General features: G+C 42.5%; 1 protein-coding gene across 2 annotated transcripts in view; it reads left to right on the top strand.

Moving 5' to 3' along the window:
- LOC125252576 (ribonuclease inhibitor-like) overlaps positions 1-22,950 on the top strand; it is a 44,502-nt gene that overhangs the window by 11,987 nt on the left and 9,565 nt on the right. For both annotated transcript variants that reach the window (XM_048166119.1, XM_048166036.1), the window contains 2 exons: positions 822-995; positions 1,264-1,437. In XM_048166119.1, coding sequence (XP_048022076.1) covers positions 822-995; positions 1,264-1,437 — 348 coding nt within the window. The remainder of the gene's footprint in view (positions 1-821; positions 996-1,263; positions 1,438-22,950) is intronic.

Genomic DNA, 22,950 nt, shown 5'->3' on the forward strand with positions numbered 1-22,950 from the left:
AAATGTCTTACCTGTCCAGCAGAAAAATAGCTCTGGGTCCATTTTTAGATCACGCCACCTTTCGAAAGCCCTGCCAACACTCATTCTTGTTTTATCACAAGCCCCATCGCTTTCCCTTTTTTTTTTACTGTAGGCTCTCTCCACATTTTTTACCACAGTTGTTGATGATGATTGTCATTTTGAACTTTCTGAATTAAAAGACATCGTCTCAAGTTTAAATACATTCCAGCTGCTGTAAGAAGAGGCTACGAATGATGCGCTACCAGCAGCATCCACACACACAATATAGCCTATAGCCAAGGCTCCTCCTTACTGTTTACAGACGTGATGTAATGCCACAAAGATAATTTGATAATTCCTGTGAATTCATACCAGTATCACTCAGATTATAAAACATTATTACAAGCTTACCATTGTGAATCAAGCTAAGGTAAGGAGATAGTTTTGAACACTGATTGGTTATATACTTGCTCAATTTATTTTGAATAATTTATAGCCAAAAAAGTTACAGACAGCAGCTTTGTATGAAGTGTAAGCTTTGAAATGAACCATGAGAATTTGTCACATGATCAAAAATGATAAAATTACTTCTTTGAAGTGACCATCGCATGTACCCTTTGCTGACAGACCTGCGGAAGGGCCCTTAGTGAAGGGATTCAGTTGTTCACTTTAGTTTGGAACATCCCTACTAATGGTGTCTCCTTCCCGAAGTACCATTGAAGGGCTCAAAAAAGCAGATTGGAATTTATCCTATATTTGTTATGAAGATGCTATAACTTTGCAGAATGAAGATTTTCTTTTTCTCATTTCTTCAAATGCAGGTTAAGAGATTGTGATCTGACAGTTGAAGGTTGTTCTGCTCTGACTTCAGCTCTGAAATCAAACCCATCACACATGAGAGAGCTGAGCCTCAGTCTGAATGAACTTGGAGACTCTGGAGTGAAAAACCTCAGTGATCTACTGATGAACCCACAATGCAAACTGGAAAATCTACAGTTAGTGTCATTATACTGTACAGCAGTAATGTGATGAAAGTTCACTGTTCAGTTTAAGACAACAGGGCTCAAGTAATAGTGTTTATAGTTCTGCACCTTCTGTTACACCTTATTTTAAATTTTTTTTAACTAGTATTACATCTTAGTATACCACTATATATTTAAAAAATTTTCTCTCAGCTTAATTTTCATCCACATAAGATTCAATATATTGTCTATCCTGACTAAGGTCCATTGTGTCTATTTTTCCTTCTCTTTCTGTCTACAGTCTGAATGAATGCAGTATTACAGAGGAACATTGTGTCATCCTGACTTCAGCTCTGAAATCAAACCCATCACACCTGAGAGAGCTGCACCTCAGTGTGAATCAAATAAGAAACACAGGAGTGAATCACTTATGTGACGTACTGAAGGATTCACTCTGTAAACTGGAGAGATTGAGGTCAGTAACATCCACATACAACAGTGGTTCTCAAACTTCCTAGGCAAAAATCACCAAGTGTCTTTAAATGCAAGCTTATGGACATACACCATATTTTGGATTTCATATTTTGTTTAATATCAGTATTCCTGTAGTTCAGGAAATGAATCATATTATATTTTATACTATATAACTTTTTTAATTTAAAAAAATATAAAATATAAATAATATAAAAATTATTTTATTAATCAGAGAGTGCAGAAAGATCCTCCAAACCGTGGCTTTACCTAAATACACTTTGATAAACCTGTAATCCAGTAGTTCCCATTCAGTCAGTCATGTTCGACGTTACGTCGATACTGACGTAATGGGGTCTCACTTGGGAGCCCAATCACCTCCAAGGATACAAAACGAGCCAATGGGAATTGGCCAGTGAGATTTACATGCCAGACCACACCCCTGGCATCCGGGTATAAATAGGACTGGCCTACTCACTTCCATTCATACTTTTGCTTCGGAGCCGAGCGGTTGTACAGCGATCGCTCTTATAATTCACCTCTACTGAGAGTACATTTCTGAGCAAATAACAGCAATTTTAATTGCTATCAATTCAATTCATATTTATTTGTATAGCGCTTTTCACAATACATATCGTTTCAAAGCAGCTTTACAGAGAATGCATGTCAACATTACAATTTAAAGAATGCAGTTAGCAAATAATGTAATAATTTAGGCAAAATAATTTACAAACACTTTTAGCAATTTACTTGAAGGTAGAAGCAATGAGCTCCTGGAAAAAGGAATTACATATTAACCATAATTAGTATATATAGAAATTTGGGAAAGTGCATGTAGATCCAGATGATGCATCTTCTGAAGTCCTCGCAGGAGTTGGCGCCGTTTCTTCACAGGTGTTGGTCATCTGAGGTCTTCTTAAGAGGCTGGATCCAAACTGAAGCTGATGTACTCTCTAGTCACCTCTGGACGGGCGTCCCGAGGTAAAACAAAAAAGCAAATAGAGAATAATTAGCATAGCTGCTGTTCATAACATTTAGCAAAGATAGTCACATGCTATCTAATTGATCTGACATGAGATGCATTATGTGAATGCTTGGCTAAAGAGATGCGTCTTTAATCTAGATATAAACTGGGTGAGCGAGTCTGAGCCCCAAACATTATCAGGAAGGCTATTCCAGAGTTTCGGAGCCAAATGTGAAAACGCTCTCCCTCCGTTAGTGGACTTAGATATCCTAGGTACAACCAGCAGTCCAGAGTTTTGTGATCTTGAAGAGCATGATGGATTGTAGGGCGATAGAAGATCAGTTAAGTACACAGGAGCTAAACCATTTAGAGCCTTATAGGTCATTAGCAAACTTTATAATCAATACGGAACTTAATAGGTAACCAGTGTAGAGATGATAAAATTGGTGATATGTGATCATATTTTCTTGACCTGGTAAGAACTCTAGCAGCTGCATTTTGTACTAATTGTAGCTTGTTTTTTTGAGGAAGCAGGACAACCAGCTAATAATGCATTACAGTAATCTAGTCGAGACGTCATGAAAGCATGAACTAACTTTTCAGAAATAGATAACATATTCTGTATCTTAGCAATGTTTCTGAGGTGGAAGGCTGTTTTTGTAACATATGAAATATGATTTTCAAAGGACAAGTTGCTGTCTAATATAACACCCAGTTCTTTAACTGTTGAGGATGGAGTAACAGTACATCCTTCTAAATGCAGATTGTAGTCTGAGAGATTCTGTGTACAGGTTTTTGGCCCAATAAGTAATACTTCAGTCTTATCTGAACTTAATAGTAGAAAATTACTAGTCATCCAATGTTTTACTTCTTTAACACACTCTGTCAGATTGGATAATTTAGAGATTTCATCTGGTTGTGTTGAAATATATAACGAGTATCATTGGCATAGCAGTGGAAACTAATTCCAAGTTTTCTTATAATATTGGATCTAATTGTGGTTTCTTAATGAGAGGCTTAATAACTGCTAGCTTGAACGGTCTTGGGACGTGACCTAGAGATAAAGACGAGTTCATAATATTAAGAAGAGGCTCTTCTGCTACAGGTAACAATTCTTTCAGTAGTTTAGTGGGTATTGGATCTAATAAACATGTTGTTGGTTTAGACGCAGTGATAAGTTTGTTTAGCTCTTCCTGTCCTATAGTTGTAAAGCACTGAACTGTTCTTGAGGGGCGAAAATTGAGGCTGAATCACAAAACTCTGTCAAAGGTTGTACATTTACAATTGTATTTCTGATGCTTTCGATTTTCTCAGTGAAGAAATTCATAAAGTCATCACTGCTAAACTGTAATGAACTGTTTTGTTCTGGTGATGTCTGTTTATTTGTTAATCTAGCCACTGTACTAAACAAGAACCTTGGATTGTTTTGGTTATTTTCTATGAGTTTGCGGAGATGCTCGGCCCTGGCTGCTTTTAGAGTCTTTCTATAACGGGACGAGCTGTCTTTCCATGCCATTCTGATGACCTCTAAACGAGTGTGTCTCCATTTGCATTCTAGATTACGAGTTTCTTTTGGTAGCATGAGTAATACTGTTGAACCATGGTACAGTATTTTTCTCTCTAACCTTTTTTTAATCTCATCGGTGCAACAGTATCTAATGTACTAGTTAAAATGGTGCACATACTGCTAGTCATTTTCTCGAGATCATTTGTGTGTTTAGGTACGATGAGCAGCTGAGACAGATCAGGCAGTTTATTTGTGAATTTATCTATAGTTGTTGGGAGAATTGTTCTACCTAGTCGATATCGCGGCGCAATTTGACAGATATCATCAGTATGCAGTACGCATGTTACAAGGTAGTGATCAGTGACATCATCACTTTGCGGTAGAATTTGTATATCGGTAGGATTGATTCCATGTCATATAATTAAATCTAGTGTATGATTAAGACGGTGAGTGGGTGACAATTTGTTTGATCCCAAAGGAGTTTAGTAAATCTGTAAATGCAGCCCCTAACGCATCATTTGTCTCCAACAATCAGCGCTTTATCGACGTTGACCAATAGGTCTGAGAGAAAGTCTTCAAACTCTTTTAGGAAATCAACATAAGGCCCTGGAGGTCTATAAATGGTAGCCAAAGCAAGAGATAGTAGCGACTTTTGACTTATATCTGAGAGTGTAACATTTAGCATAAGAATTTCAAATGAATTAAACGTAATTTGTTTTCTGAGTAACGTTAATAATATCTCTATAGATTGTTGCAACACCACCGCCTCGGCCAATCAGACGGCATTTGTTTTTATAACAGTAGCCAGGTGGACAAGACTCATTAAGACCGAAATAATCATTTGGTTTAAGCCATGTTTCAGTAAGGCAAATTACATCAAGACTATTATCTGTGGTTATTTAATTTATAATAACCGCCTTAGGTGTCAGCGATCTAAAGTTTAGTAGCCCTAGTTTTAGAAATTGTTTTTGTTCAGTAATTTTGCGAATTTCTGGTGCAGTCCATCAGAATGGAAGAGTCTAGGTCGCTCCCAGAAAAGATTCCAATCTTCAGCTTCTTCTGTTCAATACACCAAGACATCAACCATTCATTTAAAGCAAATAATCTACTGAATCTTTCATGTCCACGTCGGTACGTCAGAAACGGTCTAGACACAATGATCTTCGTTGCGGGCGATGTGGCTCGTACCGTCTCGATCAGGCTGAGCCGGGGTTGATGCAGGGCCCGCGCATACTGACTGACCTTGCCCTCTGGGTGAGAGAAGTCACAGCTCAGGCCCTCGGCCAGACAATGACCACCTTGGTGGTCCAGCAATGCCTTCTTTGGCTAAACCTTGCTGAGACGCGAGATGTCAACAAAGTGCCCTTTCTTGATGCTCCCGTCTCACAAGGTGATCTCTTTGGTGACACTGGCGGGGATTGCACAACAGTTCCCGACAGTGCAGAAGCAGACTTCTCCACTGTGGTCCAGTCTGCTTCTCACCAAGAACATCCCCCTGCGAGCAGTGTTCTGCTCTGGCTCTGCCGTGAGGCCAATCCCTCTGCAGGAAGGGGATGCAGCCCGTCCCCAGGTCACTGCTAAACCTAATGGTTAGCGAGGCGGCTTTGGGGATGGGTGACCTGGAGTTTCAGGGAACAGCTCTTTCGTAGGAGCTGGTGTACGCACCACTCCTTCCCCCAAAGGAGGGCTGGGTGGAGAATTTTACTACTGTTCCGCCATTGGCTTAATAGCCAGTGGTCCCAAATTCTCAAGAAAGAGTGGTTTCCTGACTCTCTGGTCATACAGGGTGTGCCTGGGCAGTGAGCGACACTCTGCTTCCTCCTTCCCAGCCCCTGTTTTTCGCCACAGGCAGGGAGTGTGCATTAAAGGACGCGTTGCTTTCTCATGCCTCCCTAGCCAGTCCCTCATGGGACCCATAAATCCAGGTGCACCACACTCACTGCCTCTACTTCGGGATGCTGTGCTTCCCGGGTTAGGCCCAAGCACCCTTGCTGCCCCCCGCGGGTACATCTGTTGTCCCTTTGATGCCACTCATACAGACATTGGGAGCCTCACTAGAGCTTACCAGCCCATCCCGCTGGCCCGTTCGGACAGTCAGACCCGGCTACGCGATTCAGTTCGCCGGGCGGTCCCCCAGGTTTAGTGGTGTCTTTCTTGCCTCATGGCAGACAAGCACACACCTGTCCTGTGAGTGGAGATTGCGTTCCTACTGGCAAAGGACTCAATAATGCCTATCCCTCCAGCCGAGATGAAGGTTGCAAGCGTCCTTCATTGTACCCAAGATAGCGGTGGTTTATGGCCGGTCTTGGAATTGCATGTCTTGAATCGGGCCCATAACAGGCTTCCGTTCAATTCGAACATGCAAGAATGCATCCTTGTGTGCGTTCACCCCATGATTGGTTTGCAGCGATTGACCTGAAGGACATGTGTAACCCAGGTTACTAGTGGTTAGTGACTGAGAAAGAAAATATAATAAATAAACCTTTGAAATAAACAAACTATATATAAATAATATATTAAACTAAGTATAAAGAGGCTGAAACCATAAATGATGATGTAATTAATTTTACTAATAACATAAAATTGTGTATATAAAAATATATATGTATAAAATATTGAAGGTTTCAAAGTTCTCCAATAATACTCTCATATGTGACCTGTCACGGAAACCAGGGACACAAGTCGGCAGCACAACTCTCGAGCAAAATGAGAAAGAAGCGTTTTTTTTTCAAAATTGGTGATTTTCGTTTTTTTTGCAGAATCTGTTAGTTGAGATCATGAAGAAGCCTTTCCGTGTTTGAGATAGCAGTATTGGTATATTTAAAAGCGTACATTTTGAGGTTGAAATCGGCTTGTTTTTCAGAGATTCTAGCACACAGTAGGGGCGTGTCATTGTCTAGCCAGCTTTTGTTTCTTTTGTTATTGTGCCCGCCCTCCAAGGGAAGCGTGGCTACTTATTATGTGGCGCTCTGGCCGGCTCTAGCTGATATCAAAATTCAATGAAGAACCGTGGCCGTTACACCGAAAATGTTTTGAAGTACTTCTTCGACAAGCCGGATGCTTATGAACAAGCGCTCACTGATTCTGAAGATGATGAAAGCGGCATAATAAGACATTATCTCTCTGGAGTCGGGTAACGCGCCGGCGCATTTTGCAGGATTTTTTTCACATTGCAGCAAAACAGACATAAAATACTCCGTCATTTTTTATCATAGAGACATAAGTAATATATCAATTGAAACTATAGAATGTCTTCTTTTACTTGTGTACACTCAGAGTAAAAACAAAATGTTGTGCTTTTTGTAAAATAAAGAAAACTAACATGATGCGTGATCTGTCATCTCCCTCTGAACGAAGTTTAATCTGATAGTTCTCAGAAAATGAAGTGTAACTTAGTGAATACTAAGAAAAATATACTTATGTCTAAAGAAATGTTGAAATGTCAGGTTTTAAATCGTGTAAGTCAAATAGAAAACAAACCTTCTGTGTTTATGTAATCTGTATGAAAAGAGAGCCATGTCAGAAGTCCGTGATTCAGCTCATTATCCGCTAATGCGGCCAGGCCCACGGAGCCAGCGCTATTCAGACACAAATTCAGTCAATACATGCATACATCGTCTCAATCGTGTATTTATTGTCTTGAAAAGTGTTTTGAATAGCCATAGTTAGCAATCTCTGGCCTCTGTTAGTTCAGTTAGTTCCTGGATTGCCTATTCTTCTTTAGCAGGCATTTGTAGACTAAAGCTGTACAGAGCGCCTTCCGGCTGCAAGTATGAATTGAAAACACCAGCACTCACAGTGATGACAATAAATATTGAATAAATATTACTCCTCTGTATAGAAAATTGACATGAACATATGAGAATCCATCAATATTTCTCCAAATGTACATGCTTTTAAGCTAAAAGCCTATATGAAATGCCATAGAGGTAACATTGTTCAGACACTTTGCATCACAGAAATACATTAGGCTATATTTTAAAGTATATAATACCACTATTTTAAATTGTAATAATATTTCACAGTATTGCTGTTTTTTCTGTATGTTTGATATACACCATGATGAGCTTGAGACATGATCACATCACAGAGGGTTTTTTCACAGCCTACCTGTCTGAAAGGCCTCATTATTATGCAAGTCATTTCAGGTCATTATTATGTGATTCTTTTGTCTTCTCAGGTAAGAAAATTTCATTTCATGATTATAGTGACCAAAATGATCACGGTTATCACAGAATCCTGTTCAAAAAGTCCTAATGCTACACAATGAAATCAATTCACCATGTTTTATGTAGAAAACCAGCAAATAACAAATAAAATTTGCATCAATATTTACTTTTTCTTTACATAAACATTAAAATAATAACATTAACCCTTTAACGCGTACGATCACACCGGTGTGATCAGTCTTGGCTGGTCCCTGGAGCGTACGATCACACCGGTGTGATTAGAATGTTCAGCGCATCACGCGAGCAACTGCCAAATTCAAATGTGTGTGCGCGCTTTGGCTGGTGCTAAACCAGAGACGGACGCGCGCAGCGCTTTTCATATATTACATATATGCAGTGTTTTCAACCAAATGATGTTTATTTTAGGTTTTAGACATTTAAAGTCCCTGTAAAGTCATTTTAAAGTATGTGTTCTGAGTTTGTCACACCACAGAAAAATGTGTTATTAACCACCCAGCCAAATTTGAATGATTAAAAAAATCTGCAAGTAAATTAAATAAGTTATCAAAATCTCGAAAAAATAGGCAGCGCTCTTTGCTCTCAAACGCTGGGGGCGTGTCCGCTGTCGGCGCTGAAACCACACCCACTCGCGAGAGCTGCCGTCTCAACTGACTTGTCTAATGAGTCAAACATACTGATGCATATAAACAAAAGATTTTGCACATTTTAGTAGAGTACTGTGGACTACCTAATTATAACATAAGCACACAAGACAACTTACACTCATTTGGCACGTACTGCCGGACTGTTGTCGAGTCAACAAATGACGGTGCCGCGAGACGGGAGGATGAAGGCCGGGACGGGAGAAACTCTGTCCGGCCCCATATATCATCGGTTATCGTCGGGACGGTAAGAAGGCCGAGGCGGGAGGGGGCGAGGTCTGTTCAGTCACATTCACCAAAAACAGCGGATTATCTGTGAATCCCAGCTGTCTGATGAAAGTTTGTAAAATTATCCGGTTTAGAACGATCACTTCAGAATCCTTCATATCATCGTTTTAGGAAATTTTAATAAGGAGACCGAGCATATTGTATATTGTAACAACCATGCAATATGCATTTGCGTGACGAAGGCATTACTAGCTAAATGTGCAAAGGGCTGTATAACTGTAATGACACTCGAGATTGAGCGGGTGAACCGCTGTATAGTTAGAGGCGGCGCCACACTCGGTGCGTCATCGACAGTTATATAGTGTTAGGAGAGGAGCTATGCTCGGGGGACGATGTGCGTCATTAGACCCCCGTTTTAGCTCCGCCCAAAAAATCCTGAGCAGAGACTTGGTGAAAAACTGTTTAATGCTCTAACTTCACAATTAAGCATTACACAATTCACAGATTTTGTAATGTGTTTCAGCAATACATTTGTAACATTTATAATGTGTTTAGAAAGAATTCTCAGAATTTACTTTACAGGGACTTTAAATACACATGAGTACTAACAAAACAATATATTTAGAGTTTGTAAAATACACAATGATGTCTATAGAAGCGGAAATAACGTCTCAGGTTACGTATGTAACCGTGGTTCCCTGAGAACAGTCTGCGTTTGCCATAAACGCTATGGGGAATGTCACGTGACCCGGAAGTATAAAGGAACGCCTGGAGAGACAGTCTTCATCTATCGTCTTGAGGGACTGTTCTGCAGGCAGGCAACCCGAAGCATGGCAAGGAAACGCAGAGTCTCGTTCCCTGTTCTCAGGGAACCACGGTTACATACGTAACCTGAGATGTTCCCTTTCGAAAGGGAACTCTACTCTGCGTTTGCCATAAACGCTATGGGGAACGATATACCCACGCCGCCATGCTCGAGGGGAGTGCCTGCCAAAAATATGGCTGAGACAAAGGCCTCAAAGCAGTTCTCGAACTGCTCAGCAACTCCCCCTCTGGTCACACCAAGCTGTCAGTGACAGCATTCCCTTTGGCCAACATCCCAAGCTGAACTTCCAAAAGGCTTCTACCTTTCTCTTTTAACAAATAGAGCCTAAAGAAATAGCTAAGGCGTCCGGAACCCACTTTTCCGTAAAGAAAAGTGGTCCCTTTAAGGGAATGTGGCCAAGGAACCAAAGGGAACCTCGGTCAGCCACTCTTGAGGGGAACGGGGGTCACCCTCATTGCCACCAGGGAGGCCGACCTGGTCTTCTAGGGGAACAGACTTAGTTCAGGCCAACCCTGTCCGAATACAGAGCCTCTAAAACACATTCTTCAGGAAGATAGTAGGTAAGAGTGACTGCAGAAAGGCAGAAACCAGCTCAAACCCACACGTAGAGACGGGCATCCTGGAGAGCAGAACTCAGCTGAGTGCTATGAACCCTCATATCGAGGGGAGATAATCCGCTCAACCTAGGATCTACCCAGTGCTTAATTAATGCACTGAGGAGGCTGTGCGCTGAAAACCCTGAAAGGGGAGCACAAACCAGCCTGGGGCTGATTCTTAAGACGGGGCCTGATCAAGGCCTAACAATCATAATCAGCTTAGGGAGCTAAGCACTATTACAAACCCAACCCCAAGGGGGAAGCGCAGAGCTCACCTAACAGGTAGACTATGCCAAGAGCACATACTCATGGAGGCCCGACTTTTTTGAGGGGCTTACCACATGACAACAGTTTTATATAAGAAAAACAGAAGTAAACTTCAGAAAGTGGCCTGTTTTTGGTAAAAGCCATTCTGAACATCTGTCTAAGCCTGCGGCAGACAGACAACTTCCATGGCAGCAATAGAAAGCTGCACAGTGCTCTTATGATAATCCACCCAACACAATCCGACAAGCAGTGTACTCAGTAAAAGCACCTTTTACTCTTTAAGCAAGAGGAGTACAGCGTACGCCAACACGTATTAAGGAAGGCCTGGAAGGCCTATAACCTCAACAGACACGTGACATCAGCTCGTGGCAGTGTTTAGGTCCCAAGCCTGGTAAACAACCCGCAAAAGAGGGGGTTGGATCTACCACTTGGGCCCCTGGCCAGCGAAAGTGTATATAAATAGTTCTCAGAGAGAAATACACCTAAACAAACACCAGTGTGTCCAAAAAAGGCGGCCCGCAGCGGCTTAGCATCCTTCAGGACACATGGCATAAGTCTCGTGGCCGTTTCCAGGAGCACAAAGGTCCAACCTAGGCGCTAGGTGGCTCTTAGCTCAACTAGAATCATCAACTCAGAGAGGCAACAATAGGTTAAACCAAACCTCAGCAAGGTTTCCCTACTGTCATCTTATCTTAAGCCGCACAGAAAAACACAATCTGTGCCAACATGTAAACTAAAAAGGAGGCCTGAAGGGGCCTGCCGATTCAATGACACATGGCTTCAGTTCGTGAATTTCCGGGGAACCAAGCTACAGGGAACCAGCTCTAACCCACTAACTATGGGAAGCTAACTGCTACTTGTACTAAGCTACACTTTCCAAACAGGCAAAGTACCCTAAGTTTTTGTGACTAAAGGGAACCAACACAACCAACATGGTCTAAGGGAGGCTAATTAAACCTGCTACCTCAAACAAAACATGCTGCAGGGCCTGAAGCAGTGTAATATCAAAACAGTATGTGAGCAAACTGATATCCATTAAACAACCAATACGAAACTATTGCTAACTAGAAGGAGGCTGAACAGTCCAGCCTACAATCACCGTTATATGCAATATAGCTGATAAACAGATAACTGAAAGGGAGCTGACAGATACAAACTTTCTTCAAAAAGTGATCTAGCTACCCTGAGTATGCAATCCAACAGGTGATGCACTCAGTAACACTGGGGAAAGGGTTCACCAAACACTTAAATAGAGGCCGCTTTCCTTTATTTAAAAAGGGGCCTGCTATATATAAGCGGGTGCCAACCTGTGGCAGCATATTAAGCTCACATACAAAATTGTTTGCAAATTAAAAACACCAACCGTGCCAACGTGTGGACTAAAAAGGAGGCCTGAAGGTGCCTACCGATTCAATGACCGTGGCTGCAGCTTGTGAATTTAAAAGGGGACCAAGCTACAGGGAACCAGCTTCAACCCAATCATAACTATGGGAAGCTAACTGCAACCTGCGCTAGGCTACACATTCCAACAGGCAATGTACCCTAAACATGTGACTAAAGGGAACCAAACAAAGCCAACATGGTCTAAGGGAGGCTATAAGGCCTACTAACTCAAACAAACACGTGGCAGGGCCTGTGGTAGTGTACATATGTGAGCAAACCATGATCAGTTAATCAGCATTGTAGAAAACAACTGCTAACTAGAAGGAGGCTTAAATATCATAAAGCCTACAATCCGAGTTATATGCAATATAGCTGCTAACAAATTCACCAAGAAGCTTAAATAGATACCAATTTTCCTCAAAAAGTGGTTCTAACTACCCTGAGTATGCAATCCATCAGGTGATGCACTCAGTGACACAAATAAACCTCTTAACTGGGGAATATGTAGTCACCATCCTCTCAAATAGAGGCCGCTTTACAGCAAAAAGGGCCTACTATTAAGAGAACAGGTGCTAACCTGTGGCAGCATAAGTAAGCTCACATATATATGTAGGGCAAAAGTCTAGAACTCAAAGTAACGTAAAACTTTGAAATACATGCTGTTTAAATGGAAAAACACTCTCATACAGATCCTCAAATCTGTTCTAAGCCTTAGAAGACGAAAAGCTAAAAAACTAGCATCGTCAAGTCAAACTTGATAAATACAGATGTCAAGTGACTCAGAGGAATTCATTTGCTTTAGCATGAAAGTTCTAGGAAGTGGGGCCTAGCAATACCTGCATAATTTATCTACGCAAAGATAAGGGCCTACCACCTGAGAGACAGCATCAGGGAGTCAAAACAGTCTACAACCTAGCTGTTAATCTCACAATCGCACCTACATAAGCAAGGGGATAATGGGCATATGGCCTAAACAACTCCCTCGGGAGGAGGCCAGAACTAGGAACTATACAACCTAATAAGGGATAGTATACATAAGGTTATGTAAATAACACACCAAACCTAGCTCTAGCCTAGCCGCTAAGCTACAGGCCTTCTTACAGGGCCACAAGCCTAGTGAAGCCCGGGCTTCACCTCCAAATCTCATGGATAAGAGAAAGAAAGTGAAGCTCCAAGCAAACAATGTCAGGCTGCCGATTAAGGCCGACCTAAACATTTACATATTAACTGAAGTGACGAGTGCTTTCAACTTCAGTTTGCCAAAACCCCCCTAATTTTCCTGACTACATGCTCAGAAAACTATACAGGAAAATAAGGTCTTATTTTAATGAATAAAATATAGACCCTCCTGCAGCTCAAAAACCAAAAACTCCTAATGCTCCTTTTTTTCACATGAAAGGATGGAATCTAAGGTTCTTTTAAGCCTGAAGATCCTCTTACTATCAAACAGAAACAGCGGGCTGATAGAAATAATGACTATGGGCCCAGCCATCAGTCTGACCATAAGAAGTATCTGAGCATGATATATGTTTATATATACACATATATACACATATACATACAAACATGCATATAAATATATATATACAGGAGGTGGAAGAAGAAGAGGAGAGGGTAGATATAAATCACCCTATATAGCTGGGAGATCGATTACAAACAATGTTTACAATCGATCACCCGTCTCACTCTCTCTTCCTCCTCCTCCCGTCTGTCTGGGTTCAGATACAAATCTGAATGGCTAGGGGTTTTTTCATGCCTTCCCGATCTCAAACGCGGAGATCAGAACGGAATGGAAAGTATGGAAGCTGCCGTATTAATGGACAGAAAGGAACTGCTCGTTGAGCCGTCCTCGCACGGCCACTTTCTTAACGCCCTCTCCCGGCAGCTGCAGCCCGCCGAGAAGCGTGTCCCAAACACACAGCAGCTCGCATACACCAGCCAGAGGAGCGCTCGCCGCCGGACGCGATGACGTCAAACACGAACGTCATCGTCATCCGGTCGCTCTCGCTAGCCCCAGGGAAGTTGAGAGAGAATAAAACTTTCTCAAATTTCCCAACGAGCTCATCTACGTGCCCTATGATTGCAGCCACTGTTAAGCCTTAGCACAAACAGGGGCCAGAACCACCAGGCAGAGATGCAGACAGCTCTTCCCTCGGGAAGAGTGCCAGACGAGAACAGAGTAAACAACAGACAAACACACAGCAGTGCCCTCAAGCACTGTGTATGCGTGCTCCTCTCCAGACAGAAAACGCTCAGAAAAAATATGTATATCCAGTGTCAAACCCTGGGACACGGATAAACACACTCTCATGAACGTTTGTAAGGCATATATAAAAAACCCTACCGGAGTTGGTATAGATGCAATCAGACAGAACAGGACCGAAAGACGATGAGATGATGACTGTCTCTCCAGGCGCTCCTTTATACTTCCGGGTCGCGCCGTATGACGTCATAGGCTGTCGCCGGCCAATAGGAATTGGAGTTATTGGATAGTGCTTTCAGACACCTGGGTCACGTGACGTTCCCCATAGCGTTTATGGCAAATGCAGAGTAGAGTTCCCTTTCGAAAGGGAACAACCCTTTCCATTATAATTAGACAACACGTTTTATTCATATCAGATACACATTGTGAAAGTAACTTTAAAGCTTACTCTATTCTTCCCCAGTTCACCAACTCACTTGGTTTCATGTATTTCGGGAGAAGTGGATGAATTCACGGGTTGTAAATCCAACAGATCCGATTCTCTGTGCGGCGCAAGCTAACATGGCGGGGCCCATCGAGCATATGGCTCAACTAACATGATCGTTATAAAGGTGTTTAAACAGCAAAACACATCCACTTGCACATATTTGGCAATCGGAATATTAGATATTTCATGCTATAGTTAACAAATTTGTGAATATTTTGAATAAAAAAGGAAAAATTAAATAAAAGCAGATCATCAGTCATACAGCGCTGCGGTGTGTCACATAACAAGCAATGACGCGTCACCATGGAAACCATAAAGCGATACGTTCTAAATAATGGTCGCCTTAAAAAACTCACGCTGGGGGGGTCGGCCAGAATATTTTAAACTTACGTGCGAAAGGGTTAAAAATGATGGGCAGATTTTAAAGGAGTGTCTTGCAACATGTTATCTACAATGCACAAGTTCAAATATAGTTTTGACAAAAAAAGGTTTTATAAAAAGATAAAACTCACATATTTCAGCCTCTAAATCATTTTTATAAAAGTCAAAAAAGATAAATTACTGACATTTACAATGCACATTATCCTTTATTATTAATAGTATGCTGTCCATGCAGCTTTAAAGAGGGGAGCTTTACAGGGGGTATGGCTTATCTAAATGAGATGTAAATGAGCCCTATTGTCACTCCCAGCAGGTGAGAACAGGTGAGAACTGCAACTTTAGAGGCGTTTTTCTCTCTTTAGAGCTTTTTTGAGTGCCTACCTTCAAATAGCCACAACTTCTCCAAATATTATCAGATTTCCATGTGTTACACATCGTTGGAAAGCTTGGAGACTACAATTCAGAATCTCTGTAATAACTCAAAATGCCCCAGAACCGACTTGTGTCCCTACTTTCCGTGACTGGTCACATATTATGGTATCAAGTGAGATCGCGCCTAAATCGCGCGATTATTATATCCTGCTCATTCGAGATCTTTCTCTTTCCTCTCTAACCTCTGATGCAAACGGACGTTTCTCGCTATCCCGGGAGATTCAGTGCTTCGAAGTCGGAGAAAAGTAATGTTCAGAGAGAAGCAGATTGTGTGGAGAGTGAGATTTTGGAACGAGTATGCTCTGGAAATTTCCTGTTTGGCCGATGTACATGTGATGAATGAGTTCCTTGGCCAGGTTTTTTTTCTTCCTGTGATATCTGTTTGAGTTTCGTGGAGCCAGCCGCTGAATGTTGCCTGATCTGGATGTGGATTGATCAAAGCGTGAATCTTTCTCATTTGTGAATCGTCTCAACTCCTTCCTGCACTTTCTATATGCATCTTGGTGGAGTTGGATTGGCGGGCCACCTGTAGAGTCAATCCTTAACTTCTTGTGAACTGGGAATTGCACAACAAACTTGTTTGTTTTTTTGTTGTTGTTTTTTTTGTATTCGTCCTAATCCTGGATCAACTACACAGATTGTGAGTTACACCACATTCAAGGAACTTTTATTCCAGGAACTGAACTGAATTCATGGACTGATTTTGATTTTTATATTTTATTTTTTTCATTTTGAGGTCTTCCATTTCATGGTAAATGAACCCTGTGGTTACTGGTTATTCAGTTCAATAACTGAAATTTTATTTGTTCATGTTAAACTGATCAGATGTTAATGTTTAAAGAGTGCAAACTAAATTGGGTATAAATTCAAAAACAAGTAATTCAGACAGAAAGGACAGTGAAAGTTTATTTTAATTAGTCTCAATTAATACACAAACAAATTTACATTTTCCCTAATTGAATTGACTGAAGGTTGCTTTGTGGCATTTAAATGAAATCAATTATTTCTTGTCTTCAATACAGTCAAATCTTGCTCTTACCAAAAACCTTGAATGTCTGAATTTGTTCACTCTTGTTGCACCATCTCTCTCTGTGGACAAACCTAGTCTTCTGAGCACATTGGTCCAGTTGTAGAGTCAACATAAAATTTACACTTTAGGTGTGGGTTACACATTTACTCTTGTTTACCTCGACAGACCGTTTTGCGCTCTGCTTCAAGGGTCGAGCATACTAGTACTAGGTCCTCCACATTTGGCTGTCCCTGCCTACCCGCATCTTTCCAAAGCTTACCCCGCTCAGGGAGGTGGGCATTCGCATCTTGAACTATCTTGAGGACTGACCCATTCTGGTTCACTCTCGAGATCAGTCATGCGAACAAAGGGATCTGGTGCCCAGGCACCACAGCCATCTGGGGTTTCAGGTCAACTGGGAAAAGAGTAAGCTCTTCTCTGTGCAGAGAACCTCTTTTCTCAGTGTGGAGATGGACTCGGTCAGTATGACTGTGTGTCTCGCAAGGGAGCACGCACAGTCGGTGCTGAACTGCCTGAATACATTCGCGCAGAAAATAGCGGTTCCACTGAAGCGATTCAGAGGCTCCTGGGGCATATGGCATTCTTAGCCACGGTCACGCCGTTCGGATTGCTGCATATGAGACCACTTCAGCACTGGCTACACAACCGAGTCAAAAGGTGGGCATGGCACCAGGGCACGTTCCGTGTGATCATCACACCGAGTTGTTGCCGTACATTCAGCCCGTGGTTGGACCTTGCTTTTCTACAGGCCAGAGTGCCCCTAGTGCAAGTGTCCAGGCATGTTGTTGTCACAACAGATGCCTCCACCACTGGCTGGGGTGCCATAAGCAGTGGCCAGGTGGCATCGGGCTCCTGGACAGGACCCCAACGCCACTGGCATATCAACTGCCTCGAGTTGCTAGCAGTACTCCTTGCCCTGCTCCGGTTTCGACCGCTGCTGCACGGCAAGCATGTACTGGTCCGGATGGACAAAACATCGACCGGAGTGTACATCAACCACCAGGGTGGTCTACGCTCCTGTCGCAACTCGCCCGGTGGTCCAGCTGATTTGGAGCCGATTCGGGGAAGCACAGGTAGCCCTGTTCGCTTCCCACAAATCCACTCACTGCCAGTTGTAACTCCCTGTCTGAGAGGACCCTCTGCACAAATACACTGGCACACAGCTGCCCCTGGGGCCTACACAAATATGCGTTTCCCCCAGTGAGCCTTTTCAGAAGGGAAAGGCTGTCTCCAAACAGGTTGGCCCACTGGATAGTGGATGCCGTTGCCTTGGCGTACCACTCTAAAGGGTTGCGAGCTCACTCCACTCGGGGTGTTGCCTCCTCCTGGGCGTTGGCGCACGACACCTCTGTGGCAGACATCTGCAGAGCTGCAGGCTGGGCGACACTGAACACATTCACAAGATTTTATGATCTCCGAGTGGACCCGGTGTCCACCCGTGTGCTGTCTACACATAGATTGTGCTTGTGCCATTTCCCTCGGCCGAGGGAATGTGAGCACTTTTCCCACTCCTCAGTTCAGTTTCCCACGTGGTGAACCCTGTGGAGTTCCTCCTGCATCCTACGGCAGCCAGACGCGCCAGAGGCGTCTGGCACCAGGTCCAGTACTTGTGTGCATGCCCGATTGGTCAGCCTTTGTACTGGGCTAGATGCCCATATGATGTGATTCACCTCGGGTTATCCCATATGTGTCTGTCCACGGTACAGTTTCCCTGATGGTAAACCTGTGTCTTTCCCTGGGCGGCTCTGCTCTGCCCTGTCTCTGAGCGCTAGAGTTCCTCCCGGAAGGTAGGACCTTCGTCAGAGATTTTCCATATGCATTACTGCCCCTCGGGTCAATCCATATGTGTCTTCCACACGTTACCTCCCTTCAGGCAGGGTGTGGTCTCCGTAGCTTTCCCCTCCTCGGGGGAACGCTTTCCCAGCGCTTTGGTCATGGCTGAAAAATGTGGGAATCGAGTCCCGAAGCACTCTTCCCCGGGAGTAAGGAACAGCAGCTTCGACCATTCCCTGAGTAAACATCCCACTGGTATGGAAGACACCTCGGTCTTACTCCGGGTGCTGGAGGGTTACGAGTCTGTGGTAGCACCTGCATTTGGGCATGCCACAGCTTGCCAGCATTTGCTACCCTAACACTCATAACATGGCTCAGTTGCTATGGCGTTTTCCATTGGACCCCATTACATCAGTATCGTCGAACATAACTGACTGACATAACGTCGAACATAACTGACTGAATGGGAACGTCTAGGTTACTATTGTAACCCCCCGTTCCCTGAAGGAGGGAATGGAGACATTACATCCCCTTGCCATAGCTCTAAGTCACCGCTGAATGGACGGGTGCCCTGGCTCGGCTCCAAAATATGAATGGAAGTGAGTAGGCCGGTCCTATTTATACCCGGATGCCGTGGGTGTTGTTGTTGTGGCCAGTCTGCAGTGTCCTAAGATGATTCTGTTCTCTTCTTCAAAAAAGCTCTCAGAGTCAGAAGTTCCAGGTCTTCAAAAGATATTCTTTATTGCCAGGCAACAAAGTGAGATGTCAGCTTCTCATCAGGCATCACATCTGATCTAAACAGCGTTAATCAGCTCGTTTTATATGTTTCTCTTATCGTTACAGATCCAATTAGTATTCCTCTAGTTATCTTTTTCTTTTAACTCCACCCTGGCGTTTTGCCATTGTTATCTATGAATACTCCTCAGCTTTGATTTTAATGGTGGTGGATCGCCAGCCACTATATTTTTTAAAAACATGCTTTAAGGGCTTCTTTGGTGCCTTCCACGGCTTGCTACTGTAATTTGCTTTGAATACACTTATATCTCATTTGCGCTTGATGCTCTTAGTGCAGAAAACCCGGTACTTTCCAGTGCTTTTCATGCAAGCTATTCTCTACTGGTAATACGTTAATAATCAATAAATTTTCCCAACATTGTCCGGCATGTTAATCTCACTGGCCAATTCCCATTGGCTCGTTTTGTACCGTTGGAGGTGATTGGGCTCCCAAGCAAGACCCCATTACGTCAGTATCGACGTAACGTCTCTGTTCCCTCCTTCAGGGAACAATAGTAATCTAGATGTTTCCGGCCTATTGCAATAACTTCTACACTGTGTAAAACTATGGAGCGAATTTTGGTTTATCATCTCATCTCAACTGTGGTCTCTATGCTAGATCCACTTCAGTTTGCATATAAAGGTCCGACTAGCAGCACTGAAAGCCGATGGTGTTGTCACCTCACAACAGATGCGTTGTGGGAAAAAATATGTGCTTGAACACACCAAAAGAACTTCAGCCAACTGTCACCTAGCATGCGCATTCTGCGTCTGCGTATAAAGCAGATAACTGTATATTTAAATGGATATATTTGTCTACAGGCCTATTCGTCATTCAAAAAGGGAAAGAGAAACTAAGACTGCATGTATACAAACCATAAACAAAGCAGCGCTTGTTTACCGTTTTGAATATCATGGTGCGTTCAAGTCAAGTCGGAAAGATCGTATTTACAAGCTGAACGCACATGAGTGCCACCACAATGTCGTAAATCTGAGTGGGGAGCTCAGGATTTTTTTTAAGCCCCGATCTGAATGAGTTTGGCGCATGTCAGTGAGAAACATGAGGAAATACAACAATATTTTTAGGTATTTAGCATTGACATTGTCTAGCTTTTCTATTTACAACGCAGTAAGCTAATTCCCAGCAAAAAATACGATAGCATCATAATATAACAATATAATATGTAATAATAAAGTTTACAATGGCTTCATAAATTAATTAAAAACATAAAAAGCCACATACAACCAATGCACATTCTTTGCTCTACATTTTCTAGAAGTAGAAGTGTTGTTATTTTGTGTAATTAATTTAGAGAAGGCACACCGCCATTATATGCCGATGAAAGTAGATTTTTCTGATCATATTTTTTTTCCAGGCACATTTTACCAATTCAATTTTAGCAAACCACATCAATCTTAATAACTATTAATTTTGTATTTAATCATTTACAAGTGATAAATAATTGTTAATGATGGCTGGAAATGAATCCTGACACCTTGCACTTTTGGAGACTCCAGGTAGGTTGCAGTTCTGGAAAATGGTGGTGCTGGAGACTAAAGGGTTCCTGATGGTTTCACACTTAAAGGTGATACAGAGGATCTTTTCGTCGACTGAGAAACCAAAGACTGTTAGTGAGTTTTTGAAATGAGCGCATGCGTAAGAACAACCCCCCTCCTTCACAGCTCATTTCGAAGGAACGCCTCCCAAAACTCGTGCACGAGTATTGGAACACGAGTGTTTGTTTACCACCAGATTTCGCAGTGTCGGGTTAAGGGGCTCGCACACCAGACGCGAAGCTCAGCGCCGCGCCACGCAGCGCCGCGCCACGTCTTTAAAATTCGAACACATTGTTTTCTATTGTTTTCTGAATCGTAGCTGGGCGCCGTGGACAGGCGCCAAATGTCTCCGCCGGTGTGCATACACTCGGCGCGGCGCTGCACGGCGCTGTGCGGCGCTGCGCAGCGCTGAGCTTCATGTCCGGTGTGCGAGCTCCTTTAGTGGATTCAATATGTCGGACTCACCGCAGGTAACTCATAATCTGCAGTTGTTACTCCTGTCTCCTGACAAAAACATTGCATGCGGCGCCTGTGGAGTGTGGAAAGTTACTGGAGCGCGCAGCCGCGCACTTCTCTCACAAGGAACGTCATGGCAGTGATTGACAAGCCAGAGGGCCAATCCGCTTACGTCTTTCACAAGGAACGTAATGGCAGTGATTGACAAGCCAGAGGGCCAATCGATTGGCTGATGTTTTTAAGGCCCTACCTCGTGCACAGATGATGTATATTAATATTATTCCTTTCAGTGCACCTAATAAATAGTCTTTTATCAGTTAGTAAAGACAGTTTCAAGTAATATTGCAAAAATTTATAAAACAAAAAATCCTCTTTAGCACCTTTAATTCTTCACCTTAATTATTAATTATTTTGCAGTTAACATGTGTCTTTTCTTCTCCAGCTGTTTTTGTCTGACATTGTTTGAACCAATGAGTGTTTTGCTGTCCAATGGTCATGCCTTATCTGAAATGTCTAGTACTACATTAGTTTTGCATTCTTCTCAAGGGCATTTAATAATTTTTGTCTTTTTCAGTCTGAGTTAAATGTCTTTTTTTGGTTCATTTTGCAAATGAAAACCTGCCTAATAATTATTCAGAATATAAGGCGTTTTTCATTAACAGTCATGAACCATTATATATCACTTATAATTGATTAAATACAAAATTAATAGTAGTTATTAAGATTGATGTAGTTTGGAATTGGTCAAATGTGCCTGGAAAAATGTGATCAAAAAATCTACTTGCCTTATAATTCTCCACATGATTTATATGATAAAAAACTATATCGAATAGTATATTTAGAGCTGTTTGGTAAATTTAATGAAGTCAATATTTCACCTAGACCAATGTTTTGTGATCTTCTTTTTTTTTATCAGAGCGAGACAATATAAGATGTACAGGGACATAGTACAAAACATATTACAAAATACAGAATTAATAGTGCAGTACAAATAATTTGACAATAAATAATCAAGACCAAAACAAAAACACAATTTACATGTAGTTATGTGAAATGTAAGAGTATGTTATGTATGTATTGTCAGGGTTCTGTCACTTCTGTATAGTTTACCACTTGGTTTTGTGACAGAGCTCTAACACTCCCGTTATTGTCCTGTCTTTGTATGAGTGTACGGTCTCGAGTGTTCTCGAGCCATGCGTTCTCTTGTCTGCGTGCCTTGTTTCATGTTGGGAGTCGTGTTGGGATTCGGACACTTGCTCTCCCTGTCCTGTCTTTATTGTGAGTGCACGGTTGAGTGTCCTTTTACTTGCCTTGCGCTCTTGTCTCATGTTTTGTAAGCACCTGGTTGGTTCTTATTGGCCAGGCGCTCTTGTGTTTTCATGTTCCCTTTCGAAAGGGAACTCGCTCTGCATTTGCTTACGCTATGGGGAACGTCACACGTGACCCGGTGTTTGAAAGCCAACTATCCAACAACTCCAATCCCTATTGGCCAGCGACAGCCTATGACGTAATATGACGCACCTGGAGAAACAGACAGTATCTTTTTGTCTTTCGGGTCTGTTCTGTCTGATCCCGACCATATCATTTTATTATATGCCTTACAAAATATTCAAGAGAGTGTGTTCATCCGTGTCCCAGCTTTTGACACTTGATATACACATTTCTGGGCGTTTTCTGTTTGTGTGTTTTTCTGTTATTTACTGTGAGCATCCCCCTATCGGGATGCTCCGTTCTCGTTCGGCACTCTTCTCGAGGGAAGAGGTGTCCGCAGCTGTGCCTGGGGATTCTGGCCCCGTTTGTGCTGAGGCAAAATGACGACTGC

The sequence above is a fragment of the Megalobrama amblycephala genome, linkage group LG1, assembly GCF_018812025.1.
Source record: "Megalobrama amblycephala isolate DHTTF-2021 linkage group LG1, ASM1881202v1, whole genome shotgun sequence".
Taxonomy (NCBI): Eukaryota; Metazoa; Chordata; class Actinopteri; order Cypriniformes; family Xenocyprididae; genus Megalobrama; species Megalobrama amblycephala.